General features: G+C 44.6%; 1 protein-coding gene across 16 annotated transcripts in view; it reads left to right on the top strand.

The window, feature by feature from the left end:
• The window catches only part of Hdac4 (histone deacetylase 4), a 255,535-nt gene that overhangs the window by 164,086 nt on the left and 71,617 nt on the right, over positions 1-19,832 (top strand). For 12 of the 16 annotated variants that reach the window (XM_027397619.2, XM_027397617.1, XM_027397621.2 and 9 more), the window contains 2 exons: positions 9,081-9,231; positions 19,351-19,471. In XM_027397619.2, coding sequence (XP_027253420.1) covers positions 9,081-9,231; positions 19,351-19,471 — 272 coding nt within the window. The remainder of the gene's footprint in view (positions 1-9,080; positions 9,232-19,350; positions 19,472-19,832) is intronic. The other 4 variants (XM_027397615.2, XM_027397622.2, XM_027397609.2 and 1 more) reach the window with 2 other exon arrangements.

Raw genomic sequence — 19,832 nt, 5'->3', positions numbered from 1 at the left:
GTGTCTGGATTCATGTGTGGACAGTGAATGACAGACCCACTGGGGTGCTGCACACTGCTGGGTCTGTATGCCTGGAAGGATAAATTGTTTCCAGGTGCTGTATTGAGGTTGCCTTTGGATTTGAGCCAGTTGGTGCAGTGAGTAGAGATGGAAATGGTTTCTTCTTGAGAGCCCTGGGACATTTTAATCCCAAGTGCTCCATTACAAACCCTGGACAAACAACCCACATCCTGCCAGTCAGCAGCTTCATGCCCATGGATGACTTTATTTCTTTGCTCTGTAATAAGTTTTGTCTAAAGAGCATAATGTTGCCTGCCCTGTGCTTATTTCAGGAAAATACAAGAGATTCTGCCTTACAGGCTCTCTGAGTGTCTTTGAATATAGCTACAGAACAGCATATTGAGCTTTGGGGGCTTTAAGGAAACAAAGGTCCAGGTCCGTCAAGACAGACAGGACGCACAGCAGTCTGGTTGTCTCTTGTCTCTTCTTCCTCACATCCTGTCCCAGACTTGGATTTTACTCCTTCTCCCAGAGTGTACTTGGCTTATCCTGGTTTTATCTCCAGTGTTATCTTTTTTTAAGTAACATGAGGGTAGATGGCAAGGGGGTTGTTAGTCTATATCTGGGTAGACTAATAGGTCTTTCACAGAACAGAAAGCTCGGGAACAGGCCAGCTGTGCTCCAAGACAAGCTGCTTTGGGAGCTGGTATAAGCTGCACCATCCCAGCCACTCATGATCTTGAACAGAGTCCTTCTGTAGCAAAAGTCTGTGTGCAGTATTGAAGGGGAAGAAAGATATATATATTTGCTTAGCTTGGCGTGAGTCGCACAGTGGTGGTGGGGGCACATGGACTTGTGCCCATAGGGGCTGCACTGCTATTGCCCTTGCTAGCTGGTCTGTCCCTGGGGGCTCCCTCTACAGGGTGGCAGCTTCCTCTAGTCCTTGATGTTAACATGTTAAGTATGATGCCTAGCCAAACTGAGTCTCTCTGGTGCACATCAGAGGTCGAAGTGGTCCTTCTCTGACTACTCTTTGCTGACTGGCAATCAGATGTGGGCTTATGCTAGGTTCACTCACAACCTTCTGGCCCTGCTGACATCCAGAGGGTAAGGATTGAAGGTACTGTGGCCAGCAGCATGCTGTGGAGGCAAGATTAGTACATACATTCACTCTAAGAATCAGGCAGGCAGCCATACCCCCAACATGGGAGGGGGTATGCAATGTGCATTTTACTGGTAAATTGTCATGTATTGTTTGAACTCACTGAAAAGCTGGCTCTGGAAGTGGGGTTCCCTTTCCCATTTCAGACCCAAACACGTTAGTCTCAGAGTGCCCCTTGTCTGGGGATAGGTTGGCAACCTCTCCCCCATTCTGTAACAGAGAGCATAAAACACTGTGTTGAGAATAGCCAGGAGGTAAACCTTTTGCAGAGGAGGCCACTGTTGTCTGTCTCACAGTGTACAAGTGCACACAGTGGGAACAGGAAGCAGGAAGGTTAGCCATGGAGTTAGCTCCAGCTGACTAGCTCAACTACCCCAGTAGGTTTCTGCTAGATGTGGTGAGCAGAATTTGATGATATCCATCTGCCACTTTTTGTTCTTTTATTGGAAACCTCACCTGAAGGGAAGGGTCACTTATGCTCCACCATAGACATCCTCAGTTGGGAACTCCAGCTGACTGCCTCAGTGGGACTTTCCCAGTTATTTAGGGATATCTTCTCTGATGCTGTACATGCCCATTTTGACAGTGTTGTACAGTCTATCTGTTGTTTCTACCTATCAGCTACTTGCTATTTATCTGTTACTTTTGTTTGCTATGTACTTTACTAAACTCACTCACTCAAAAAACGGTAAGTGTAGCTATTGTACAACATTCTCCAAACCATACAGATGAGCCTTTGGATGTAGGAGTCTGTCCCTAAGTGTCAGAAAGGCTCAGGGATCAGCTTTCATTGAAAATACTGGATATGCTTAAAAGGCTCTACAAATCTAACCACACAGTAGTTATGTTGAGGCCCAGTAATGTAAGGAAGTTGGTTCAATGCCTGTGGGTGGTTTTGAGTCTAGATTTACTATATTGCTGAGCTAGATGCCCTGAACTATATATGATCAACTGTGGGTAATTTGCTTATGCTTAGTTTCAAATTTGGTATTTTTTCATATATAATTTATTTTTATTTTATGTTCATCAGGGTTGTGTGTATGAGAGTCATAAGCCCTGGAACTGGAGTTACAGACAGTTGTTAAGTTGCCCTGTGGGTGCTGGGAATTGAACTTCTGTCCTCCAGAAGAGCAGCCAGCACTCTGAACTGCTAAGGCATCTCTGCAGCCCCTTGGTATTCCTTATAATCAGAAAAACACCCTTGACTTTTTAAATATTGTCAACATGACAGGACCTAGAATCACCTAGGAGACACACATCTAGGCATGTCTGTAATGGAGTTCTCAATTGTGTTAATTGAGAATTACACCTTAAATATGGACAACACTGTTCTACAGGCTTGGGGCCCTGCATTGAATAAAAAGGACAAAGTAAACTGACACCAGCATTCATCTCTCTATCTCTCTGCTTCCTGACTGGTTCCCACCATGACAGACTGTGTGTTCTCCAACTGCCCTAATTGGGGTTATTATTGTGGTGGTGAAACATGACCAAAGCAACGTAGGGAGGAAAGGGTTTATTCAGCTTATGCTTCCACATCACTTCCATCATCAAAGGGCAGGGCAGGATTCATGTAGGACACGAACCTGGAGGAGTGCTGCTTATTTACATGCTCTTCATGGCTTTCTCAGCCTGATTCTTCTTATAGACCACTGGCCTCTTGGGGATGGCACCACACACAGTAGGCTTGCCTTCCCCCATCAATCACTAGGATCACATAGTACTCCTAGGGTCCAGGCAACAGTTTCCTAAATGGCTATGGCCTCAGCTTGTGTTCTGTTGAGGCCGGACCAAAGATGTTGGGATTTGAGCAGTGTTATGATCAGTATTATGATGTTAGGAGCTTGACTGTAACCTTTCTCATTGGCTGGTCAGTAATCAGTAGGGATAATGGGAGTGTCCTGGAGACCCAGAAGGTTCCTTGCCCTGCTGGAGCAGTGAATGATCACCTGATCTTAGCATCAGGCTTTTCAGCATAGAAAGCTTTTACTCTTGTTTACTTTTGAAAAGTCTGACTGGGTTTACACTAAAAAGATGTCTATTAAATTGAATGTCTAGAAATTCAAAAGTTGGAGTCAAATAAGCTAAGTTTGAGGAGTGTGTATGGCTCAAAACTGAGCATTGGCTTAAAAGTGATCCCATTTAAGTTCTGATTAGAATGGGGGCGGGGCTGCTGCTGCTGCTGATTTTGTTAGAAAAATTAGGCCATGTGTCTTACTTTTCTATCTCTGTGATAAGACATCATGACCAAGGCAGTTTCTAGAAGAAGAGTTTTATATATTTTTCTTCTATAAAAGAATGTTCTGTTCCCACTTCAGGCACTTTCATCCTATGAGACAAACAGCAGCGGCCTCCATTGCAAAAGGCTTACCTCCTGGCTGTTGTCAACACAGTGTTTTGTGCTCTCTGTCACAGAAGTGGGGGCTCATGGTTTCAGAGGGTGAACCCATGACTGTCATGGTTGGGAGTGTGGCAGCAGGCAGGAAGGCATATAGCTGAGAAGGCACATCTTGAGGCACAGTCACAAGGCAGAAAGAGAGCTAAGAATGGGGTGGGTTTTTAGAACCTCAAAGTCTGCCTCTAGTGGCACACCTCCTAATCCTTCCTAAACAGCTCTACCAACTGGAGACCAGGTATTCAAGTATATGAGCCTATAGGGGTCATTCTCATTCAAACCACCACACCGTGGTCATCTTATTTTAAACTATATCATATGGTGGTGGTGTTTGAATCTGCCCAAGATCTCTTCTCAGCAGTTCTTCCCCTGCCATGAGTTACTAAGACACGTTTTACCCACTCTAAAATCAGCACTTGCAGAAGTCCTGCTGTTATGGCGTGAGCTCTACACTTTAGTGATATCTGCATGTATGTCACCCTTCTCCATTGATAGTACAAGCCCTGCACTTGGGAATCCCAAGAAGAAGTTCCTTGTGACAGATATTGTGTGTGATCATAGAAAGGAGAGAAGATAAGATTCAATGACCCTAGGTACAGAGGGTCACTGTTAGAGTGTCCTGACTGTGCTGGGCTGAGGAGCACAGATCTTGTTAGTCCTTTCTACTCTGGCTCTGTGACTGTAAAGTGCAGAACATCTCACTAGTCTGATGTTGTGACATTCACACAGGGCCAGCATTATTGCTGTGGGGTATCTTTGGGAATCTGGTCATTATTTGTAATCTAAAATCTTTATTGTGGTACAGTTTTCCTGGACTTCTGTGCCTCGAGAATTTCAGGTTTGTGTGTCTTTGTGACTGTAACAGGAAACTCACTTCCCTTCTAGGTTCCAAGGAAGAGAGCACTATGAGTCTGTTCAGCAGTGGCCCACTCCATGCTCCTGACTTAGGTGACTCTGAACAGGGTTAGGTGTATGGGGCTGTTTTTGTTTTTGTTGTTGTTGTTGTTTTTGTGGAATGGATAACTAATTGCACTATTGTTTTGAAAATGCCACCATGTTTGCTTCCTGAAAGTAATTAAAGCAGGTAAAGTTACCTGATGCCAGTTGCCTAGTAACACCTTGGAGGTGCCATTACCTGTGGACACCACTATCATACATGACTCTCTGAACCTCCTTATTCAAAAGTATTCTGGCAGCCCTTTAGTCCATGGTGTTTCCCCAAAACGATTGGGAACAAGCAGTCTCTTGGAATGAAACCAATAGAAGGTATGGCTTCATCTCCATACTCTTGGTGCATAGTATTGTAATTTAATTTTCCTATTAAAGATAGGAAAACGTTACTGTTACGAAGTTATTATCTAAGTCCTGGAGCTGAGTTCAGTGGCTCAGTGCCATTGGGTGGAAGGAGCCTAGATCCCAACTTGTGTTAGACCTATCTATACTGACTATTAGCAATAAGGGTGGCGAAGTGAAGATGTGATTTTGAGACTGTAAATCTCTTGGACTTGGTCTCTTATCTCATCCATCCAGCTAGGTTGTGTTTCCTCAATACCCTCATCTTGACCTCAGGGTGACATTTCGCTATCTTGTGTAAGATACCATTCTCTATGGGAGATGTCTTTCACAAGCATACTCAAGGTAAAGATGTTGATGTGCAAATGCCAACCCAGATCTTTTAGAGTGTTTTCATGGCCCCTTGTCATTTGGTCTTCATGGTGGGGCAGTCCTGCTGCGCAGTGGAAACATGGGCAAGGCAGCTAGCAAAGACAGACGAAGCCAGGGCAGGCAGCTGGCCTGCCCATCTTTTCCTTCCTGCTGTGTCACTGCACAATCCTCAGAAGAATGCTGCCAGCTCCACACTTAGAGCCACTTGCTGCTTTTGCTCTTATGTCTCTCAGAAGACCATTGCGGTGGCTGTTTGAAATATAAACCAGAGAGCTGACCTGTGGCCCTCAGCTGGCTCCTCCTGCACCCACTGCTGCTGGACACCATGTGAGGCCTTCTGCAAGCGATCACCCCTGCCTGGACACAGTTTTCCAATTCCCTTTTCTGAGCTATTGTGGAAATGCCTGTTCCTCTCTAGTAATCTACCCATACACCTGGCTTGAAATGATCATTGCCCCATGAATATTCTTAGTGAACATGTTTGTAGATGTAGCTGATTTCTCAGGAGAGCCCTCTCAAATGTCCTCAGACAGGGACTATGGTGTCTCTGCAGTCTCTAGTGCTACCTGCCCAGTCTGCCAGTAAACTTTTGCTGCACATGACCACAGTTGTGACTCGACAGCTCTGAGAAATTCCGTGAGGCTCTCGTGTTACGCTGCTTCCATAGCAACAGGGAAGTAAGGCCAGGGATGCCTACTCTGCAGGTTGTGGGAACATATCACAGGTGAAGACAGAACTGTAGTCTCTGTCCTAAGATCTAGGGCTAGCGTTAGCCCTGGCATGTCTGTGGTATGTATGGTAGCCTGGGAATTTACCTGGGGCTCCCAGGCTAGATCCACGGGGCAGTGTACTGTATTAAGCATGTGGCATGAGTAAGCTGGTAGTCCTGTTTGTTTTGCTCATGAAATTCTTCGGTTTCACTGAGAGTTATCTCAGTGGCTCAGTGCCTGTATTCCATACCTGGGAATAGATAAACATGTTCATCTTATAAATAGATAAAATGTTCATCTTATAAAATTATACAATTGCTGTTGCTTTTCCATCACATTCTTAGATTAATGTGACTTGAACTTCTTGTGCTGAGTAAGTGGCATATTATGATTCTGATTGGAACCAACTCAGAGCAGTTTACAGTCCCAGCTCTTTCAGTCTACCGAGTGCCATAGTTGATTGTGGAAGCTGGTGACAGACACTGTCTTGAGAAATCCAACTAGGGAGCTGCAAGGCCTGTGGTTAGAGGATGGCACAGGTCAAATCCTTGTGTGCAGCTTGGACCCTTGTGAAAGCGTGCCCTTTAAGAGGTGTGTGCCGGGGTTTACTGTGGCTGGGCTAACCTCCTTGCTTCCTGGATTGGGGAGGATTCTCCAGGTGATTCCTTGGAGCTGGTGTGGTACATACAACACTGTTGGCAATGCCTGAAGGCTGGCCCAGGCTCCTCTTGTTAGTGATCACCCAGCACCATTTTGGACATGTCTTTGGGTACATCCTGTCCATCTTCCATAAAACTTTGCTAGAAACAAGAGGCAACCATGAAGGGCAGCCATCTTTACACTCATGTACACAAAACCACACCTGTGCACATTCAGATTCGCACATGCTTGGACCTCATTTGTGTGCTAGTTCATATAATCAAGCATAGGTTGAAGGGCTAGCTGTTTGCCCACGTGGGCATCATCAAAACCCTGCTCAGGAACCAACCCACCTAAACCAAAACCTTTACTGGGCTGCTTCTCTCACCTCAGTTCCCTACTTTGAACTGCTTGCTCTTAGTTAGGGATCTCTAAAGGAATAGGACTGATACACTGAATGTATGTACATTAAAGGGGGCTTTAGTAGACTGGCTTACAGGCTATGGTCTCATAGTCTCATGACGAAAGGCCAGGAATGCAGTAGTTGTTCAATCTGTGAGGCTGGATGTCTCAGCAAACCCAGTCTGGCACAGGAGTCCTGGAGGATTCCTGATTCAGTCTATGTTAGGATTCCAAAGAAGTAGGCTGTAGTACTGCCAAAGAAATAACTGTCTCAGCAGCAAGACAGAGGAACTTGCCAGCAAGAGTGGGGACAAGTAGGCAAAAGCAAAGTTTCCGTCCATCTCCTTTATGTGGACACCCACCCTAAGAGTGAGTGGGTGTGTCTGCTTCAAATAATCTGATTAGGGAATCCCTCACAACAACCAGGCATGTTTGGTGCATGGCTTTAAACCCAACTCTGGAAGCAGAGGTATTTCTGAGTTCTAGGCCATCCTGGTCTACATTGTGAGTTCCAGGACAGCCAGGACTACATACCCTATGTCAAAAAAAAAAAAAAAAAAAAAAAAAAGGAAAGGAAGGAAGGAAGGAAGAAAAGAAAATTCCTCACAGGAGGGCCCAACAGCTTGTGGTTTCAGTTGCTTCCAGATGTCATATTGTCATCACAAACTCCTTCTAGGCTGTAAGGATTCAGAGATAGGTGAAAAGCACTCCAAAGGTCCCAAGCACTGGTTGGTTTCCTATCATGACTGCATTCTGTGCTGTGACCTTCACAGTCTTGAGTGACTGGAATGTTCTGCTCTAGTCTGTCTCCATACTTAATCACTGATCACTCGCTCTAGTGAGGACACTGTGTCAGACTTTTTTTTTTCCATAAAAAGTTCCAAGGGCCACCTGGTTGCCAATTCCTTGACCACCACTCTCTGCCACTTTTCCTTCCATGAGGGAGCAACACAAAAAAAGTACCTATGTCCACAGGGTACCCATCTACTAATGCAGAAAGCTGGAAACTGCTCTTAGGCCAAGAGAAGAGGAGCCAATGGCCCTGCTGAAGTGAGAGGCCCTGGAGGCTGCGTGCTCTGGCTGGAGGCAGGGTTCTTGTTTTCCTTTTGCAGTGCAGTGCCAGGGAACTGACTGTTGGGGTATGCCTTACTTTCTTTGTGCTTCAGCCTTTGTAGTGGGCAGATTGTTACAGTCTTCTCAGTTAAGGACAATATTCACCTGCAGTTTGTCTTATGTATCATAAGCCCTGCAGTCTCTCTTCTCTACTTTAACTAGCTCTCATAAGGACTTTACATTTTCATGCCATTAGACATGCCATATTTTGAATCACGAGCTCCAATGTCTGCATAAAGATACCGAACCTTAGGTGTGCTATGAAGTGCATTTCCATAGCTGTGGGTGGGTGATGCGTGTCTTGGGGTGTCCCCCACATTCCTCCTCTACCTCTCTGTCCCCTCACCAGCTTCTTATCTTTGTCATGTCACAGTGGTCTTTCCTCCTCTAGAACTTGACAGTGATAGAACCTTTCTTGACGTCTTCATGCTGTTGCCTGTGCCACCTGATGCCCTGTTGAATTTGCTTGTTTCTGACTCAGCCTTGTGCTTTTGCCTGTTGCCAACTAATCTGCTTTGAGGTAGGCAGCATTACCTCAGGTGAATGTATACTTTTGTCTGTCTTTCACCTTGAGGAGCTTGGGTTTGCTTCTGGGCCTGCCATGTGTGTAGCAAGCACAGTCTTAATGTGGATTCTTGGTGAATGAATCCCTAAGGTGGAATTTCAGAAGTCTTCTATGTCTAAGAAAATGACCAGCAGTTGTCCAAACTGGCCTCACTATTTCAGCTCTCTGGGGTACACTCAAAAAGCATTTATACGCTATAAGGTCAGCTACTCCTCTTGAGCACTCTGCACAGATCCAAGGCTGTTGTGTGAATCTTGCCCTTAAAGGAGCAGAGGCATGTTAGGCCTTGGTAACCTGTCCTCCTCTGTAACCACCTTAAATGAAAGGGAGGTAGGCCAGGTGGCACCCTGGGCCCCCTAGTCAGGGCGTGGTGGGCTGCGGGTTCCGTGGGTCTCCAGGGCTCTGACCTCTGTCCTCCTCTGCCTGCAGCAGCAGCAGGAGATGCTGGCCATGAAGCACCAGCAGGAGCTGCTGGAGCACCAGCGGAAACTGGAGCGGCACCGGCAGGAGCAGGAGCTGGAGAAGCAGCACCGTGAGCAGAAGCTGCAGCAGCTCAAGAACAAGGAGAAGGGCAAAGAGAGTGAGTGCTGGTGGGCACAGTGAGGACTCGGGCAGCCCCACCTGACCACTGCTTCTGTTGCCTGTGCTGCTGCCCCAGGCAGCTCTGGAGGGGCTTGTCACCCCACACAGGAGTCACCAGTGTCTTCAGTGTAATTATTTCAAGTCACTCTTATTGGGCGTAAAGGCTAAGCGGTGCTTTTGGCTTCGTCCAGGTTTCGGGAAGGACTCAGTATCAGCCTTGGTACAGGGGCATTCTGGGACTCCCATGTTGACGGAGGCATCTTCAGACTACTTGGCAGAATTCTTCGCAGACACATAGAATAGTAAAGCCAAAAAGCACATTGCCTTCAGACTCTGAGGTCTTCCATGTGTTTTCTTTGCATGCATTTTCTAAGTGTCCCCCAAGTAGGTGTCAGCCTATAGGGAGGGGGACATGAAGCTGAGGATGTATTCATGTGTGGCCAGTCTTGCTTTGAGGCTCACTCCTCCTGTAGTCTTGCTTACTGACACAGAGATGGATGTGGTTGACCTCCCTAAGAAGAGCCCTATTTGACCCACAGGTAGCACATTATTGCTAAAATCTACCATGCAGACTGTATTAGTTACTTTCCTGTAACTAATGGAAATTCCTTGACCAAAAGCAACTAGAGGAAAAATGAATTCGTTTGGCTTATGGTACCAGAGGGTCTGAGTCTATTATGGCAGGAAGATGGGGCAAGACAACAGAAGCAGAAAGCAGGCTGATGACATTTCAACCATACATGGGAGAGAGGGAGAACAGGAAATGGGGTGAGGCTATAAAATAAACCCTCATAGCCCACCTCCCTGGTGGCATACTTCCCCTAGCAAGGCTAAAGGTTCCATAACTTCCATGTACATCACCACCAACTGGGACCAGTTATTTAAATACATGTGACTATGGGGGACATTTCTCATTCGAACACCACAAGGACAGACCCCCCCAAATCCTTTATCTGCAAACACTGAAAATGGCTAGCCATCTTTACAAATCATTATAACAAATTTTTGTATGAATTTTAATCACCATCTGTACCACATAACAAGATGCGTATGCTTAAAACATTCTTGTAAAGTCTGTTATTTGACATTGTTTGAGAATTATTTTGGCATGTGATATACAAAGTGCAGATAGATACGTCTATGACAACAAGGAGTAACCTGGGGCCTAGGACGCTAGCACCTAGGGACCATCCACCCAAGCAAGGGCGTTTGGACCTCTGGGCCTCTGGGCCTGCGTGCATGTCTTTAGCCTTCCCCTGCACTGCTGCTGTTACTCATATCAGCCCCAGCTCTGTAGTTGTCCCTTGGGCTTTTAAGTGCTGCTTTTCCCTGCCACTGAGGGGCAGTGCAAGTCTCTAACTGACCTGGCGGAGCTCCCCTTCCAGGATGTGTTCAGTTAGGTCTTTTGCCTCTGCTTCTGGTGAGATAAACCCCCCCACACCTTGGTGTGGAGCTGCTGCTTGTGTGTTATGGAACCAAGCTTGCTCTGAGTTGTGTGCATTGTCCACTCTTTTCTCCCTTTGAATGATAATTTTTTTTTCTCTCAATGGTGTTTGTTAAGCATGGGATTTTCAGTTCTAGTTTAGTCCAGCCTCTCAGTTTCCTGTGTGTACTTTGGGTTGTGTTTTAGAAACCACTCATTTCTCCCAGACCATCTTGCAGCATATGATGTTTCCCACTTTGTGGACATCCATTCCGCTGGAGCTGGTGTGTGTTGCATAGTTTAGGATGTGCATCTGTCCTCTCTGGCATCTCTGAAAACTGGTGTCTGCATCCATGTGTTTCCATGTTTGCAGTTGCTTACGTCAGCCCTTGCTGTCATTGCACCAGTACTTGTAGTTTCAGTCACCACAGCTTGGAAGTGAGCCTGAGTTACAGCAATGCTAATCTTTCCAATTCCTACTTTCCTACTCTTGGCACTTAGTGTTTTCATTGTAAAGTCTTGAAATTGGATGCTGCCATCCGCACATGTGCTGGGTGTAGCTGACGGACTCCACTTGGTGAGATGTGGTATTTACAGCATTGATTCTTCCTAGCCCCTCAGGATTCTTTGGGTCTTTGTAATTTTTTCTTAACAAAATGTTAGAATTGTGTATGTGCAGGAGACTTGAATGCACTTTAGCAAGCATATTTGAAGCCATCTGATTGGTTTAATACTATTGTGCATAGCTTGGTTTTGCAATTTTGAAAAGCAATCAGCAACCTGCTGACTCTTGATTCTGTGCCCAGCAACCATGCTAAACGCATGTTCTAATTATCAGCAGGGTGGTTCAGGTTTTCAGCATATAGAAGAACCTCATCCGTAAATACTGGCAGGTTTGTTTCTTCTTTCCCAATCACAATGCCCTTGTGTCTTTTCCATCTTTACTTGACTGACCTAACCCACTGGAATGATGGGTTAAAGATGGCAGCCTGGCTCCCTTTTGTTGGTGCAGGCCACATTTTCCAGAGGGACTTATTCATTGGCCTATTTGTTTTCCCAAGTTACCTTCCTTTGCTAATTTTTTTATGAGTTTGAATATGCATAGGTAGTGATCTTTATCAGATACTTCAGCACCTTTTGGAGGTTATCATATGATTCTTTTTTTCTGACACATTTAATTAATGTGATATATATATATATATATATATATATATATATATATATATATCAATTTGGATAGAAAGTCCACCTGATATTTTTAAAAAAACATAGCCTCTCTTACCTTGATCATAAAGCATGCTTGGCTGACTCATATTTTGTGTATCTGTAACTATATTTGCAAGAAGTATTGACCAGCATTTCCCTTCTTGAAATGCCTTGCCAGGCTTGGCATAACAGTGCTGGCCTCAGGTTGAGCTAAGCATCCTTTTTTTCTGGTCTGTATGAACTGTGGTGCTGTTCCATTTTACATCCTTGGTATTGATGTTTGACCTTCTCTTATGAATGGTTGTTTGGTTTCATTAATTGTTTTCTTTAGTCTCTCCAGAGACTTTTTATCAGTTATGTTAGTTTGCTTAGGAATCCAGCTTTTGGCTTTATGAACACAGTCTGATGAATGTATTTCTATTTCATTCATTTCTACTAATCCTATTCTTTCTCTGTCTTCTATTTTCTTTGGGTTTGTGGTTTTCTGGTTTTGTGAATTACATACCTAAAATGATCTATTCCAGCGTTCTCTTCTGACATCTGAATGTAAAGCTATAAAATTTCCTCTAAGAACAACAGTATCTGTATTCAGTCTGTATTCACACACAGTCTAATATTTAAGTGATTTTTTCCATTTATATTTAGTATAACTATTGATATGTTTGTGCTTAAGTGTCTGTGTACTTTACAAACTCCAATTATCAACCTCTTGCCATTTCCATTTTCTTGCTCTATTTTATAATGATACAGCTTACCTTTTCTACCAACTTTGGAATTACTATTCTGCCATTCCTTTATTGATCACAGTTGTGGGTACCATAGCCAGTTTGACTCTATCAAATCTAATCTAACTTAAATTCAAGAGCATTGTTGATTCAGTTAGGGTGCACACTCCTATTTACAGGTTGGACTCGTCTCCACATGGGAACTTTTCACCTGTGATGATATTCTGTCACAGTTCCTTTAATGAAATCTAGTGGTGATGAATTTTTATCTAAATGTTATTTCCCTAATCTTTGAAGGTTAATTTTGCTGAGCATAGCTTTACTGGGTTTATATTTATTTTCTCTTAGCATTCTGAAGATCTTATTCCCTTCAAAAATTGCTGTTATTCCTATCGTTTCTTGCTCAGAGATAATCTTTTTTATCTGGCTACTCTTAAGAGTCTCTCTCTTCCACTGTGCAGTAGTGGCACACACCTTTAATCTCAGCACTCGGGAGGCAGTGTCAGGGGGAATCTCTGAGTTCGAGGCCAGCCTGTCTACAAAGCAAGTTCCAGAACAGCCAGGGCTACTACACAGAGAAACCCTGTCTCAAAAGCTAACAATAAATAAATAAATAAATAAATAAATAAATAAATAAATAAAGTCCCTCTTATTTGAAGTACTTCTCAAATATACTTTTAACTGAAGTTGTCTTTGTTTTCCTTGGGATTCAGTCATATCTATTATTTAATACTTTTATGAAATCTTAGAACTGATTATTCTCACCTTTTATCTCAAAAGAAACAATACTTTCCCCTCACTCAGTTGCCTGAGACTTCAGTTGCACACATTGGGGCCATTTTCTACGACCCTATGTTTTTTCAGTTTTGGTGATTTCTTCTATTTGGATGTCCACAGGACTAATTGAAATTGTCCTGCAAAGTAAACTGCTGTTAAACTCATCTGATGGATTTTTCCACATTTTTATTTAGGTATTTATAGTTTCCATGGGATGTCTGCCATGCATAGTCCAGTTATTTTAGTGTGGCCCCTCTAGCTGGGTCTCTCCTCCCTCTTGCTTGCCCCTGCCTTCCTTCCATCTTTGTCAGAGTGTCTGGGCTTAGTGTTGGTTGTGAATGAAAAGCTGAGATGTGGTACAGAACTAGTAACACACTGGCCTAGACCAGGATTCCTCTTGACTTTGTGAAGTTGCCCAGTTGCATTAAAACTTTTTAATCATCTCTGCATGGTTTGAGCTCATCAGAGGTGAGTGTCAGGCTGACTTGAACACTAAGCTGCACTCTCTGGAGCCTATGAGGCTCCCTGGGTCCTTCCTCCTCATTGCTGACCAGGTGAACTTGCTGGCATCCCTGAAGTAGTTGTCCCCAGCTCTCTGGACTCTTCCCTCCCCTTTGCTCTGTTTGTGGTCTGCATCTTGTCTGGGTTGAAAGAATAGATATAGGTTTGGAAGTTTGCCTTTGTGTAAGCTTTAGGCTGCATGATTGACATCTTACCTTTAATGAATCCTCATTAGATTAGAAGTATTTACAAATGGGACTTTCCTAAAACAAAGTCCTTATGTTTTAAAAGGAATTAAATGACTGTCAAGTAAATTTAATTCACTTGAATTCACTCTCAAGCTTATCTTTAGTGTAAAGATTGTTATTATGCCAAATTAATTCTAAATTTAAATCAGGAAGTAGTCTAATATGCCAATGTAATTTTGTATATTTTTAACATTAATGGTTTCAAAACATATATTTTAAATTTATTGCTAATTTACTCTCCTGTCAATTTATTTCTCTATTCCATGATTTCCAAGTTCTAAGAAATTTGTTTCCTACACAAAATTAACACTTAGAATCATCAGTAATGTGATGTTTCTCTCTTGAAATATGAACATATTTAATCCTTCTCACTTTAACTGATAGAATTTCAAAGTAGTTTCCTTGCCAGTCTTTGGGACAAAATGCTAAGGCTGAATGATATACATTGTCACATCTCACTCATCAGTGACCTTAGGGAGCTAATTCGTTAAAGGCAACTGAAGGCCCTTCCAAAGTAAAGTGCAGACCTGTTGGGAACTATGTGTAGCATTGTGCAGATCCAGCCTCTGTAATTGACTGACACTTGTCACTCTCAGGCCAACCTCTCTGGTGAATTGACCTTCAGTGAACCTGAGATCACTAATCTCATTTACAGACTCCTTAGCAGCTCTCAGGTACAGCCAGTGCTGAATGCTAAGTCTAGACGAGCCTTATGGCTCCAAGTAAGTGGTGCGTGGCCTGCCTAGTGCTCCTCATGGAGGCTGCGTAGTGCTCCTCATGGAGGCTGCCTAGTGCTCCCCATGGAGGCTGCCTTTCTCCACTGGAGGCCGTCACCCTGTCCTCACAGGAGTGTGTCAGAGACTTGATTGTGTACATGCAGGGTGGACTGCCCTGCAGGGTACATGCACTGATTGATCCCAGTGACACTGGCAGGACGCCTAGGCTTAACTTGTCCCAGTGCTGGGACTGGCCACTGCTCCCCTTGTTTGTGGCTCATGTGTGCACCAGTGTGTATCCTATTTACTGTTTTATTGTTGTTGTTGGAGTAGAGGAAATAGTGGTTATTTATCAAAAGATTACAGTTCAAATTTTAAACATTAACCAGTCAATCTGTGCTACAGCCAACCAACAAATAACAATTTTTCTAGTTGCTGAAAAGCAACTCAGTCTAAATACTTTCTCAGAGTTTACGAAAATGGTCCAATAAAAATATTATCTCAAGGCTCACAGAATATGACTTCAGAAAACATCTCAGGTCTTTTTATGAGTCAGAAACGATTTCTGTGCTGGGTGCTACACCCGCCCTTTGTTGAGCCTGTGTTGGAATGTTCTCAGCTGCACTCCAGTTCCATCATAAGGCAGCAGCCGTGGTTTTCACTTTGTGGTTTTGGGTGGCCAGGTTTTATTATTAATAATAAACTGTACAGTTGAGTCTTTGGCAAGCTTGCATAGGTTTCGAAGCCCTAAGAATGTAGTCCTGTGGGGAAAAGGCAGCCAGCAGACCAACACTGGGAGATGCTCTTTATGTCAAGCCTAGGCAGCTCAGCCATGAAAGGGATTCTTGTTTATGCTATCAGATGCCAATGGCAGGAGGCATCTTCAGTTTCTAAACATTTGAAAACCCAGTGTAAAATATTTGTTATCTCCTTTCTTACGGTTTTGCTTGACTTACTTTATTCAATATTTAATGAATTGTGTGTATATTTGTAAACACCTACAGTGTTAAACATTAATTCTTAATCACACTGCAGTTTACTTATTTGCTAACAAATAAGGAACTTCATTTGACTGTCAGTGAGTTCATAGAGTACATGGTATATTCTCTCAGGGAACAGCAGCATTACCTTTGTCAGCCATATTCCCATTGGGAGACACTTGGGAATCTGAGGTACCTGATGGCCATTTAGTTCCAAGAACAGGATGCCTGTCCTCTGAGCAGAATGCAGCTGGCATGGCACCATGTGTGCCTTTGTCTGCAAGCACAGCCTTGATGGGCAAGTGTCCTCACTTTGACCCAGTCTGCCATGATGCCAGGCTGGGTGGTACTCAGTGACAGAGTACATGCCTGACATGCGCCATGCTGTTCCTGGACTCTGTCTACAGCGCTGCAGTAGAGAGACATGGGTACAAAGGCTGGGGTCTCAGGTTGGTCACCCAATCCTGAGAGTGATCCCCTGTCCTATTTGTGAATCCGTGCCTTCCCCATAGGCACAGGGGAGATGAGGAAGGGTGTCATGCCGAGCCAAGTTGTAGCTCCATGACAGACTGGTCAGCACTATGCCTTGCCTACTGGGTCCCCAGCCTCTGCCCTCCCATCGGCCTCCCCACATACCCGATTGCCGTCCAGGTCTGCTATTTCTTTTCTCTTTCTACATGTCTTGACTGCATACTCAGACCTCACCTTGGTGCCTGCTGGTGTGTGAACAGTGTTGTCACCAATGGCAAGGACAGTGCTGGCACCTCTCAAGAGCTCTGAAAATCTGTCCTGTGGATAAGTGATAATCAGTTTGGATATGGTTAAAAGAAAAAGAAAACAATTTTGCTGTCCATTTATTGTGTTTCCCTCTGTTAGAGAAATACGTGGAAGGAGAGCCTGAGCCAGCAAGCAGTAGGCCATACAAAACTTTGCTTCTTAATTCTCCTTGTGGAACCCAAGAGTCAAGATGGTTCCCTCTGAACTTCAGAAATTGTGACCCTGCGCTTGATTTGATGATGTCATATGCAGGCCAAGTCAGTACATAACCTTGAACCCTAAACCTCAGCCTTGCCACCTGACTGCTGTCCCACATCACCATTCACCCAAATGATGCTGTGGAGTCAGGATGAGGGTGCAGCTCACAAGAATCACTCGGCCAGCTCTGTGAGCACTCTTGGATTCAGTAACTGCCATAGAGTCTCCCATTTTCTGAGGAGGGGTGCTGGTTTGTGGATAGATACAGGCCTTCCTCATCCTGCATACCAAGAGCTCATTGCTTTCCTACATGGCTTCCTGCCCCTTATCCATCTGGGCATCAATTTGGAAAGGCTTAGAGGGGTGGCCATCCAGGCCACTATTGTCAGTTTTACCACTGATGCCATCACCACCATCTGCCTTGTCAGAAGCATTCTCCATAGTATTAAAAAAAAAAAAAAAGCCTAATAGTTTCATCATTGTAATGGTAAAAATGCTAATTTCACTTTTGGTATATTTAGCAGTGATGTTAAGTTTGCTTTCTATCTGGGCTTGCATTTCCCTTTTCAAGTAGCTCTTCTGTGGACTTGCTCTCTGCCCCTACCACACCAAAGGGCATTTCCTTTATTGCTGATTGTAAAGATACTTAGTGTGTTTGCAGGCATTATCCTTTTCTTGGTTTCTATTGCTTGTGTTTCTGTTCAGTGTAAACCTGTTGCTTTCAGGAGTATCTAGAAATGTCACATGTAGGGCAAACATTTCCAAGTCCACGAATTGACGGACAGTTGGACTGGAGTGCCGGTGACTAGCATTGAAGTATGGTGGTTTCCTGTCAGGGTCTGCAAATCCTCCCCTGCTCCGGGTCTGTAGTACATCAACCTGGCAGTTGGTCTGCTTTGTAGGACCAGAGGATGTGTAACCAGCAGTTAACTCTGCCTTGGGCATGTGTTGAAGGTGAGAAGGAGATACTCGTTCTGATAGTAGCCACTTACAGTCCCTGTGCTGAAACGGCTCTAGAGCATGCAGGATAAAACAGGAAAATGACACTAACAAGAAGCTAGCTGAAAGGGTTACCTTTTTGGTTGGTGGTCTCAGGATTGAACCCAGGGATTGCTAGTGCCAGATGAGAGCCTCAGCGCCCCCACCCCCAATGATTATCCTCCAAACTTCAAAAGAAAAATCAATGCAGAGCTTAAAAAAAATAATGGAGGGAGGATGTGGCATGCAGTAACAAAGGAAAACACAGATTAGACTTCATAAAAAGTAGTGTGGGACATCAGACTGTCCAGATTTTGACAGGAAATGAGAGCAGGGTGGATGTGTGCCCTTCCTCTCTCCAGGTCTTCACCTGCTTATAGTTTTTATTCTACAGTCTAATGTGTAGGTTCTGAATAAATTCTAAAAGCAACCAAGCAGCTCACATGACTAGAAAAGGTCCACAGACCCCGAGCATGGCCACCCCCAAACACACACACACACACACACACACACACACACACACACACACACACACACACACACACACACACACACACACACACACACCTACCTCACTCCCAGGAAGAACTGAGCCAGGTGATGAAGTCAAGCCAAGATAGTCCAGTAAATGTAGGTCCCACAGCTGTCCAGAACTCCTCAAGAGTACCTGTGGAGTATCTCCATGTAGGAAGTTATCTCTGGGTTCTAGGAAGAGGGTGTGTACCCCTCATGCCTGGTGGAAGAGCCAGGCTGTCAGTGAGCAGAGATATTTTGAAAAAATGTGTTAGCAAAGTATCTTGAGTCTGTTTGTGTGATAGGATTACTCTACTGGTCCTGTGTGCTTCATGAAGTATTGGGGACCATCCAAGATGGTACCTGAATACTGTATGATGGTATTCATAGGAACCCTTAGCACATTCTTCAATAGAAGGATGAGTGGGCACAGTACTGAGGTATCTGGCAGTAGATCTGTGGAACAGACTGTGTGTGGCAAGTTGGGGCATCCTCGTGTAGTCTATTTCTGGGATCTTGTGTTCTAACGCAGCTTACAGCAATAATTACCATGCTACAAGAAAGCCCTGGATGCACAATCTCCACCTGAGTGAAATGACAATATCTGCCTGCCAAAAGAGTAGGTAGCACCCCAGGTAGGGGACAGAGGTGCACTGGGTGCAAAGAAAGCCATAGCTGTAGTGTATGTAGGACCTGGCTACCAGCTTCCCAGTAGAAGAGACCTTGTCCCCCTGGGTAGCTGTATAGGAAATTACATTTCCTTGGAACTTTAGTTTGCTGCTTGTTCCGTAGAAAGAGTGGAGCCACCATGCTTCCAGCATTTGGCACTGAAATTTAATGCAAGGATACGAAAACTCCCTGCAGAAATAAGTTGTGTTAACTGACAGAAGTCTTTCCCATGCTGTAGTCTGTGTTTCAGTAGGGTACAGCGACCTCCCCTTAAAGCTTCCTGGCCTTGGGAGAGCTCTGCAGAGGGAGATTCCCCTGCCCCCCCACCCCCACACCCACTCGCCTTGTACCTTGGCACTCCCTGCTCCACATACTTGCCTCCTCCTCACTCTGATATTCCTCCCAGGTGCTGTAGCAAGCACCGAGGTGAAGATGAAGCTGCAGGAGTTTGTTCTCAACAAGAAGAAGGCGCTGGCCCACCGGAACCTGAACCACTGCATTTCCAGCGATCCCCGCTACTGGTATGGGTGAGTGACCTGGGCCTGCTCTTGGGTACATGGCATACTCAGCACTGTGGACAGGTTTGAGTGGACCCAGTTTTTCAAAGGCCTTGTAATGTAGGGGTGGTAGAGATGCTGAACCCCCAAAGCTCTGTAGCCAGATCTGAAGGGAGGAACTCTTGGGATGGAGTGTGTCACTGTTGGCCAGATGAGGGGTGGATATCTTCAAGGTATCAAGCAGCATTCCTGCCAGTGGCCAGTCACATTTCCTAAACACCATAGGAGCACTTGCAAAGGACTTCTGTCCTAATTATCCATTGTTACTTACTCAGTTTTAATCTCATGCTTAATCAGAGTCTGTATGAACTTTGGTCTCTACACAGTAAAG

Source organism: Cricetulus griseus, chromosome 2, assembly GCF_003668045.3.
Source record: "Cricetulus griseus strain 17A/GY chromosome 2, alternate assembly CriGri-PICRH-1.0, whole genome shotgun sequence".
Classification (NCBI taxonomy): domain Eukaryota; kingdom Metazoa; phylum Chordata; class Mammalia; order Rodentia; family Cricetidae; genus Cricetulus; species Cricetulus griseus.
This window is presented reverse-complemented; position numbering and strand designations above follow the sequence as displayed.